The sequence below is a fragment of the Toxoplasma gondii genome, chromosome X (assembly GCF_000006565.2).
Source record: "Toxoplasma gondii ME49 chromosome X, whole genome shotgun sequence".
In the NCBI taxonomy this organism is placed as follows: domain Eukaryota; phylum Apicomplexa; class Conoidasida; order Eucoccidiorida; family Sarcocystidae; genus Toxoplasma; species Toxoplasma gondii.
The window spans coordinates 6437990-6447599 of record NC_031478.1 but is presented as its reverse complement, the minus strand read 5'-3'; the positions used below and the strand labels follow the sequence as shown (position 1 = coordinate 6447599).

The 9610-nt window shown below is 49.9% G+C and overlaps 1 protein-coding gene across 1 annotated transcript; it reads right to left on the bottom strand.

Annotated features, from left to right (window-relative positions):
* Positions 1-47: 47 nt before the first annotated feature.
* On the bottom strand, positions 48-9343 carry TGME49_214620 (hypoxia- inducible factor prolyl hydroxylase (phd2), putative). Its single transcript, XM_018779658.1, has 11 exons — positions 7735-9343; positions 6059-6510; positions 5502-5599; positions 5168-5222; positions 4500-4600; positions 3700-3762; positions 3226-3306; positions 2468-2542; positions 1541-1681; positions 1110-1249; positions 48-821 (listed from the first exon to the last, which is right to left on the bottom strand). Exons 1-11 carry the CDS (start codon positions 8160-8162, stop codon positions 722-724), a joined length of 1734 nt encoding a protein of 577 aa, XP_018635725.1. The 5' UTR covers positions 8163-9343; the 3' UTR covers positions 48-721.
* Between the last annotated feature and the right edge of the window lie 267 nt (positions 9344-9610).

Sequence of the window (9610 nt, the reverse complement as noted above, 5' to 3'; positions counted from 1 at the left end):
TATATACACACATGTACATATATATATATATATGTATCGCATATATACATGCATGTAGAGGTACATGCCATTTTCTGCGTTTCGGAGCACACATCTGGAAGGGCGCGACGCATACAGACACTCGCAGATCTGAGGAGAGAGATCGATGGAGAGGGAAACTGCGGGGTCGGAAAGAGACAAGGCTAGGATGGTGTGTGTAGCGGAGACGAGGAGACCTCTTCCGCAGCAGGAAGGACATCCGCGAAGACGAGTAGAAATTTCGCGAAGTCAGCCGAGAAACGCGCGTCTGGTCCGTTACATGCTCTGACTGTACATTTCACAAGCTGTTTGTGGGAACTGTAGGCTAAGCGATTGGCTGCGCGTTTCGAGTTTGTGTCGTTTTCTGTGGAGTCAAACTTTTTCTCTTGTTGAAAAGCATAGAAGCCTTTGAGAGAGGCACCTTGCCCGCGAAGAGACGACAGAAGCCACCACAGGGAACGACCCGGAACGGGGCGAGCAGAAAAGCAACAGCGAGGAGGAACGAGTTCGGAAACAAGCGAGATGAGAGAAGAGTCGCCGAAGCAGAAGGGGACGACGAGAGCGGCCACAGTCACAGAGCGAAAGAGGGGAGAAAAACGAAAAACGCCACACAAAGAAGAACGGCAAAGAGAGCGGCAAGAGAAGTCGGAAGGCGCTGAAAAACGAGGGGAGAAGTTGCACAAGAAAGACGAAAGTGGAAGCTTCAAACGTCGTCCCCAGGACCGGCTGGACCTGTCATCCAAAGAGAGATGGCGAACCGCTTGCGATGACAAGGAAGCACCTCGTGAGGCATATCGCGACTCCTGGCAAAAAAGACAATTCACACACGGGCGGCTTTTCACAGATTTGCTCTTTCATCCGCGAAGTCGCACTCGCTGTCTCGTCCCTGAAAACGTTTTTGTTTTCTCTTTGCCTATCGATCCACGTTACTCTCTTCTGTTCTTCCGCCAGCGACCTTTCTGTGCGCTCTCAGGTCCGTCAGACAAAAGGACCTTGGAAGCGCGAAGAAAAAGGCGAGAGGCGATCGACACGGGAGCTCGTGGAAAGCTTGGAGGTCGGAGGGCGACTTGCAAACGCTTTGTATTTCTCACCGAAAAAGGACGAGAGTGTCTCCGAGCGGTTTGATGTCCACCAAAGGCTCCGCGTCTGCAGGGCCTGCAGCTGAGTCTTCCTGCAACTGAATGTCCTTTCGCCGGCGTGGATAGATGCGCAGGAAGCCGCCGTCTTTTGCCTGGCGAATGCCATGAAGCAGAAGCGAACCTCAGAAAAGAAAGAGTGCAGAAACGGACGGTCACACGGAGACAGCGAAAACAAGAGGCGAGAAAAATTGAGACAGGTCCGAGGCGACAGGGAAAGGAAAGCGACAGGAGAGAGAACATGACGAGGAAAAGAATCAAGAGAGAGCAAGACGCGACAGATCGAGGATGCAAAAGAAGCCGAGAAAAGGCTAGGTCGACCCCGGAGCGTTTTAGTCGCGAACAGACCTAGAACACAGAAACTCCCATGAGAGAGGAACGCGTACCTCCCAATCTGGAGGATTCGGATAGTAGATCGCTGTGACTTTTCTTCCATTGTCGAGAGCAGGGTCGTATCCCGCGTCGATGTGCTTCTTGTAGAAGGCGCCGTCTGCGCGAAACATGGCCATTTGAAAGACCCAGGAAACCTGCGAGGAAAAGAGGGAAGGAAACTGGCCCTCGAGCGTAAGGCGAATGTTCGCTGAACGTTTTACCATCACTGCAGTTTTGCATTGAAAAATTGTCAAAAGCTTGAGTTGAGGCGCCAAAAGGCAGACAATACAGGCGGCGAGAGCGACGCCCTGAGAGAACAAGAGATGGGGACAGCTCATTAGCTGTATTATTAAGGAGACAGAACAGAGGAAGGAAACCGCTGGAAAAAAGTCTCTTCTGCGAGGCCGAGAGAAAAAGAAGATTTCGCAGAGGCGATCCAGGTGGCAGTTGAAGTTTCTCTGATAAACTGCGAAAGAAAGGAGAGAGGCGCTGGCGCGCAGGCGTCACATATGGGGAGGGAAGCCAAGGAGAGGCGACACTCGAGGAGAAAGGCGAGCAGTGAGAAAACCGTGGGCAAAAAGAAGGAAAAGTGGAAAGCGCACTGAAGAGAAAAGAAGAAAAACGAGTAGATGCATGAGGGCGAAGAATGGAACGAAACGTCGCGGGGAAACTGAAAGGAAGTTGCAGGAGAAATCAGCGGGAAAATCAACGTCACCATGGCCACCGGAAAAGGCGAAAACTTCGAAGGAAGATCCGGAGAAAAAGAAAATACATTAGGAAACACAGTCGAGGAAAGAAGAAAGATGAGAAGATAAATTTGAGGAAAAAAGGAGAAAAATGAAGATATAAAAAATTCGAGAAGAAAATGGGACATAAAAATGTGAAAATTGAGAAAAAACACGGAGAAAAAAAATCGAAAAAAAAGAAAGGCAGTGGCGTACTTGCAGACAGAGAGACGCCTTTTTGTTCAGCTCAAAAGGCAGCGCCTGCATCGCTTTGAAGAGCTGCCAGAGGCCCTGAGAGACACGAAAAGAAGACGAACGTTCAGCGACAATTCACCATGTCAAACACGAGTAAGAATCCCAGAATCCCAAATCCTTGAAAAGGCAAGTCACCACATGCCTCCCAAAAACGACGTTTTTTGACCGTGAGAAAACAGACAGAAAAAACCTATATCGAGTAACCCCCATTCGGAGGCGACGCGGTGACTCGCAGCTTCTGTACTCTACGAAAAAAAATAGAAAAAATCCTGATCCCTTTAAAAACGTTCCAGCTTCAGTCACACAGTAACAGGACAGAGATACACGCATGAGCTGCAGCCGGACGACAAGAAAAAGATGCGAGCTGCTGATTTGACAGAGGCGCGGCAGGACTGCCAAGGAGCGGCACAATCAGAATGAGGAACAAACACCCGAGACTCCCCATGGCGATTCTCAGACAGCAAGAGCAGAGGAGTCGTCGAAATACAGCAACGTCTCATTTTGCGGTACAACTGCTGTTCCGGACCTCACTCAGACTACACGTTAATTGTTTCACCGTAAAATTCAGAGTGTGCGTTTAAAAGGACTTCTGCTCCTGTGTTTGCACCCGTGTGGAGAAGGACCGGACGCTCCTCTGAGCAGTCGAGCGCAGATCCGACGACGCATGCAGCCGTAGGAAAACTCGAGGAAAATAAAATCCGTTCACTCCGGACTCTCACCTGTTGAGTCTCGCGATCAAGATCCGAGGCACTCATCCAGCACATGTAGTCCGATCGCAGGTCGTGCAGCGACTGAGAGAACTAAGAAAAGAAAAGGAGACAAGAGGAAAGAGAGAAGCAACAGAGTAAAACGGTAACCAGGGGAAGACAAGGAAAGGATCTCGACGATGAGCCGGAGGAAGGGCAGAGAAGGAGAAGTCGAGAGAAGGAACCCAACCGTGTGGAGAGTGCGTGGAGAAACCACGAGACGCAAAACAGGCTGTCGAGATAGAGCAAGAGAGTGAAGGCAGAGAGGAAAACGAAGAACGAGAGAAGGAAACAGCGAGGTGGGCGAGGAGAGAGAAAGACAAGAAACGATAGAGAAACAGAGGGGAAGAGGAGAGACAGACGAGCAGAGAGAAGACCGAGACAATGAGGAGCCGAGAGCACAGAGACAAGACGAAAGCGGACACAAGAAGAAAGTGAAGCAATTACCACCTCGTTGAAACGCCCGTCGAACTCCAGCAGCTCTGTCTCTTTCCAGATCTTTTGACGCATCTGAAGCAAATCGCATGCGCAACTTCGCCTTCCTGCAAAGAACTCTTTTGCCGTCCGGGTCCTTTGCGAACCGCATAGCGAACGTAGGCGGGAGTCGCCAGTTTATGAGAGAAGAGACACGTTCGAGCAACAATACCCTTCGTCTTCGTTCCGTCTCGCCACCAGTCTACTCACTTCCACGTATCGTTTTTGGAATGATTTCAGAGACTCGAGACGCCAACTGTCCACATCTCTTTCTCTACACATAAATATATATATATATATATACATACATATATACAGATCTATATAAATATATATATGTATATATGTATATATATATATATATATATATATATGCAGACATCTGTGTCTATATATCTACGCATACGAGAATGGATGTATGTATATGTGCACATTATATATATATATATATATATATATATATGCGTAGAGATGTAGCATGGATATGAGTACAGTTGTCCGTCGACATGTCTGTAAAAACATGGATGTACGTGTGCATTGAAGCGGCTATTCTACGTAGGTGCGCATCCGTCAAGGGACGCATACGCAGAATGACACAAGCATTTAGGGATCAGGGATTGACCGTGAACTTCGACATCTTGTTTTTTTCGAAGGCTACAGCGAAAAAAGGTGCAAATGCAAGCATCCATTTCATGCTGCAGCAGCCTGCCGCATGCATGCAGGAGCCGTCTCTTCCCTAATGCCTGAAGCTGGACCTTTTGAAGCACACAGACCTTTTCCCCGAGGAAGCCGCGCTGGACAGCAAAGCCTTTCTTCATCAGGTCGTGGACAGTTTCGTTTGTCAAGAAGCTCAGTGGCCCTTCGCGATATCCCTCTGTTTCGAGGAAGAGAGAGAAGTACACAAACACACACCCGAAAGACAGCAGGAGACATCGGAAGGACAGTCAACGCAACCAAACTGCGCAGAGAGAAGCGCATTTTATGAACCTAGGAAGTCCTCGTTTTACTGCGTAACAGAGAGCCTAGGTTCAGATGTTGAAAGCTGAGGGACATTTGACAGTGCACTCCGCAACATGCAGGTTTACGGTTCTCCTGTTCTCCCTACGCGACTCCTCTCGAGTTGTTTTGACACCTATTCGCGTTGTTTTCGCTTTTTGGCGAGGCGGTCTGGAGAAGAAAGCGACGGAATGCCGCCAGAAACCACGAGGAAGCGCACAAAGCAAAGAGAGAAGCAGACGCGAGAGCGAAGCTCTAGGGAGAGCAAAAGAGTAAGGCACAGGCCAGGACAGCAACGGAGGCCTGGAGGCGTCAGAGAAAGAGACCGCATAGGGAGAGAGAGAGGACAGGAAGCAAAAGGAGGAGCGAGAAAGAGAGAACAGCAAGGGAAGACAGAGAGAACGAGAAGGCGCGAGAGAGAGAACATATGGCGAGATTTTCTTACTCGGATTTGCCAACAGTCCACCTTCTCGGCAATCGCGCAGCCGCTCGCGCCGAAGCTGCAGGGACAGGCAAGTCACGAAAAAACCGAGACGACATGACCGAAAAAAGAAGAAGCCGGGACCGACAACAGACGGAACCATGCGCCTCTTGGTCTGTACATACACCCGGGCACCAAGAGCCTTAGTGTTCTGGACAGTCTCAGTGTCCTCCGTTCGATGTTTTTTCTACGGCCTAAAAGAGAACCACCCCTTCCGTAAGCGTTTAGGGCAGAATCGTTTTTGAGAAACTCTTCTTCGCTCCATGCCCTCGCCTGGTTTTCTGAAATCGGTTCCTACCTCTGTGCAGATCCGTGAGTAAATTTCGCGAATCAGAGCCTCCTTAAGCACATCGTGTCTCAGCTGCTTCTCCTCCGCGTCCGACAGCTCGAATCCTTCTGAGGAGACGAAAACATCGTCTCCAGCATCCTCACTTTACACGATCCGACAGCGACGGCCAAACACTTGGCTTCTGTTCAACTGCGAAGGGAGTCCTCTATCGACGCATGCACTCACTATCCAAAGACGCACGAATACATACACATAGTCTGTATACGTGCACACTATATCCATATATAAATCCATATATAAATATATATATATGTATATATTCGTGAGCATACATACACATATATATATATACAAAAATACACGCACATTCTTCCGTATGCACATACACACAGACATGCGCACAAAACCAAATCATATACATATACATATATATATATATATATACATATATATGTGGGAAGGTCTCAGATTTCAAGGAAGTCTCATCTTGTCTTCTTTTCCTTTTTTCGAGTGTGTTTTTTTCCGCGTTATATCTTCGGATCGATCCTCGTCAAACGCTTTCGAACCTGCTTCGCCTTTGGCCTTCACATTGTCGTAGACAGTCGCTGCCCTCTCCGCGACAGGCCCCGCGATTTCCCGCAGCTTCTCGAGAGAGGTCCATTCATCCAGCATTGCTCCAATGCCGTCTTCTCCGTCCTTCTGAAACCGATACACCGGAGGATGGGGAAACTCGCCGCACACCGCAGTAGACGAAGAAGAGCAACCGGCAGCAGCAGGAGAATGAGAAGGACAGCCGCAAGGACTCTGATAGCAGCGTGAAACCTCCGAGGCTTTTTTGTGGGAGTGAGGAGACTCTTTGGACGAGTCTTTCGAAGAGTCTTTGTCACTGCAGGAACCGGCATGCGTGTTTGCTTGCGGCGGCGCTGCATGCGAATGCGACTCGCTCGACGGCTCGTGCCGACGGGGGGCGTCGTCGTAGCAGTCGATATGGCCTTTCTCCTCGGTGCCAGTTCCGGAGCTGCAGAAAAGCAGGGAGTACAGGTGAGAGACAAGGTGTACGGAAACAAGACGCGGACAGAGGGCTGTGCGGAGAGAGACGAAAGGAGAAGCAGCATACAGCGACCCCCGGAAACTCGCGTCTCAGATCCTCGCAAGAAGGAACGCGGTGTTGAGACGCAGCGAGTCTCGAGGTCTTCACCACTCTTGCAGCCGCACACAATGCAGACTCTGCAAACGACTTCCGAAGCGAAGCAGCAGAGGTTCGAAGCCTTTGCGATTGGAAGGCGAAGACAGAGAACAGGGTCCAGGGCGAACTCCGAGACAAAGTCAGAAAAAACAAACACACACCACGACCGGGGAAAACAAAGGCACCGGATACCATCAGCTGTCTGAACCGCTACGCTTGATAAAAGTAACTCCTGGAAGCGTCAAAGCAGAAGCAGGTGCACACTATAATGGATGATATGCTGAGCTTGAGAGTAAAGCTTTGAAACGAGAATCAAGATATAAAAAGACTGGTGTGAAGAAAGACACAGGGTGGAAAAAAGACGCAGGAAGAACAAGAAGACGAGATCGCGGAAAAAGTTCCGAAAGTGAGAAACGCAGCAACAACCTCAAACACTGGAAAACAGAGAACACATTCGTGGACCTCTGTGTGGACAATGCCGGCATCAGTACACATATATGCGCATATATACATACAAATATATATATATATATATACTTATACATACATATATACAAATACATGCATATATACCTACACATACATACATACATACATATACATATATACACATATACGTGTATGCATGCACATGTATGTATATGTATATGCAAATATATATGCATACACACAGATACATATATATATATATATATATAGGTTGATATATAGGTAGATATAGTTATGTCCATTTTTGGACATGCAGGTATGTACGTCGTCTGCATCGGCGCAGCGCGAGATCGTATAGAGGAGCCGCAGTGCTCACTGTAAATGTTCGACCTATTTATACCTGGACATAGCTCGATATGCTCATGCATGGGGTGCGACTGTAGTGGAAGTGGTGTCTGGGAGATTATAGAGCTGGAGATGGCCATCGCGTCTCCCGCGTCTCTGCAGTGAAGATGAACGCTGCATTTGTCAAACGTTCCGAGTCAGAAGGTTGCATGCCTTTCCTTGCTTGTGCGACTGCTTTCTTTCCCCCGCACCTTGAGTCTCTGTTCGATCTTTTCTGCGTACCGCGTACGTCGCTCCAGGTCTTTTCTCGCGCTGTAATTCAAGACTTTGACGCATGCAGCAACGAGGGCGTCTTCCACGTCTTTGGCCCACACGACGCTTGTTCCGGCTTTGCATTTTGTTCTGGAATCTCTCGCCGCAGCAGTTGACCCGGACGAGGACGCGCAGCGCGCCTCTCTCTTTTCGCCGGCGGCGAGTCTCTCCTCTCCTTCCCCTCCCTTGTCGGCCTCTGCCTCCGGCTTCGTCTGCGCACCAGGCTGGCCTCTGCACATCGCCTCTCTCTCCTTCTCGCCTTCGCTCTGAGAGTCGAGCTCCTTCGACCTTCTTGGAAGAGTCGGCGGAGACTGCTCGGCCTCGTACTTTTTATCGTCGTCCACTTCCCTGTCTCCCATTGCAGCTGCGTCTCGAGGCCGCGATGCCGAGCGCGTCATGTCTCCCGGCTGGAGCGCTCGGGAGACTTTCGAGTCTCTGGAGAAACTCCTCTTCACTGGAACGCGCGCTTCCGCGTCGGCGGTCGCTCCTTCAAGAGCCTCAGTGTGAAAACGGAGGGAGGAAGAGAAGAAAGAAAAAGGAAAAGAAAGAAAAAGGAACAGGGAGAAAAGGAAAAGAGAGCGAAGGGAGGAGAGAGAGAAGGGAGGAGAGAGCGAAGGGAGGAGAGAGAGAAGGGAGGAGAGAGAGAAGGGAGGAGAGAGCGAAGGGAGGAGAGAGCGAAGGGAGGAGAGAGGCGAGAGATAAGATAGGGAGAGGAAGAAGAACGTCCGAGAGGTAGATGATATGTGAGTCCTGACAGAGGAGAGGAGAAACGGGGAGGAGTCGTCTGCCAGTCCTCTGTTTCTTCCGATCGGCGCGACTCTCCAACGGTGTGCAGAAGAAGAGAAGACACGGAGATGAAATGCGTGAGCAAGCTCTCGGGGAAAAACGAAGCGACCCGGGGATCAATCGCTTCTTTCGGCTGAAGAGGAGACTGGAAGCAGTGGCGCGGGAGAGAACGAGAGAAGGGCAGCCGGGAACAGCGGAGAGACGCGTAACAAGGAATTTGCTTCAAGAGGGCCTTTTGAAGTGCACAAGAAAAGAAAAATTAGGGGGAATTTTGGAAACACTCGGTCCTCTCGACTGTCTGCGTCCGGAATGACGTTCCGATTGACAAGGTTTTCTTTGCTCAGCCTTTCAGCTGAAAGTGTAGGATTTCAACATCCGACGACATCAAGCTTATTCCATCGGAGTGCTTCGACGCATGGTCTGTAGATTCCTCTTATCACGCGTTTGAACAGCGAGAGAAAACGACCAGTCGCGTTCGCGGACGATCAACCGTTGGTGTCTTCTCTCGCCGCTTTTTCTCAGAAGGCAGCGCCGTCACAAGTGCAGAGGTCACCGCCGGTGTCGGTCGTCTCGAGCCGGGTCTGTCTGCACCACGGGGAAAATCCTGGAAATCACCGGCAAGAACTTCTCGCTTTTCACCGGCGACTTTTGGAAACAAGAGAAAATCTTGTCGAGAAAAAGGGAAGAATCGCCGAAGAAAGCAACAAACCTCAGCGCAGGCTCAGCGCCACCTCATCGTCACAGGCCAAGGTGCTCAGAGGCGGCACACGCGACGGGGCAACGCAGAGACTGACGGAAGGCAAAAAGAAAGAAAGAAATCCACGCCACAGAATTCCTCGTCTTTCACGAGGTCTTTTCCAAATTTCGAGGAAAAGCGAGTCGCAAAAAAGGTGGTTTTTTCGCCAGCTGAGCGGCTCTGTGTACACGCGTGCATGCAGGCGAAGAGGTGCCCGGGAACTAGCCGAGAGGGGGGTAGAAGACAGTGGCGAGACGGCAACAATTTGAGGCTTTTTCCGGAAGAAAGTTCGAATAAACACAAAGCGCTAACAGTTCAAGAAAC

What these genes read in the sequence shown, in the direction of transcription:
- TGME49_214620 (XM_018779658.1), bottom strand. Translation starts at nt 8,162, where the DNA reads ATGACGCGCTCGGCATCGCGGCCTCGAGACGCAGCTGCAATGGGAGAC. An exon ending in TGGACTGTTGGCAAATCCGA is followed by an intron (nt 4,601 to 5,167) that starts GTAAGAAAATCT and finishes TCCTCGAAACAG; the next exon opens with AGGGATATCGCGAAGGGCCA. An exon ending in AGGCGTCTCTCTGTCTGCAA is followed by an intron (nt 1,682 to 2,467) that starts GTACGCCACTGC and finishes TTTTCCTCGCAG; the next exon opens with GTTTCCTGGGTCTTTCAAAT.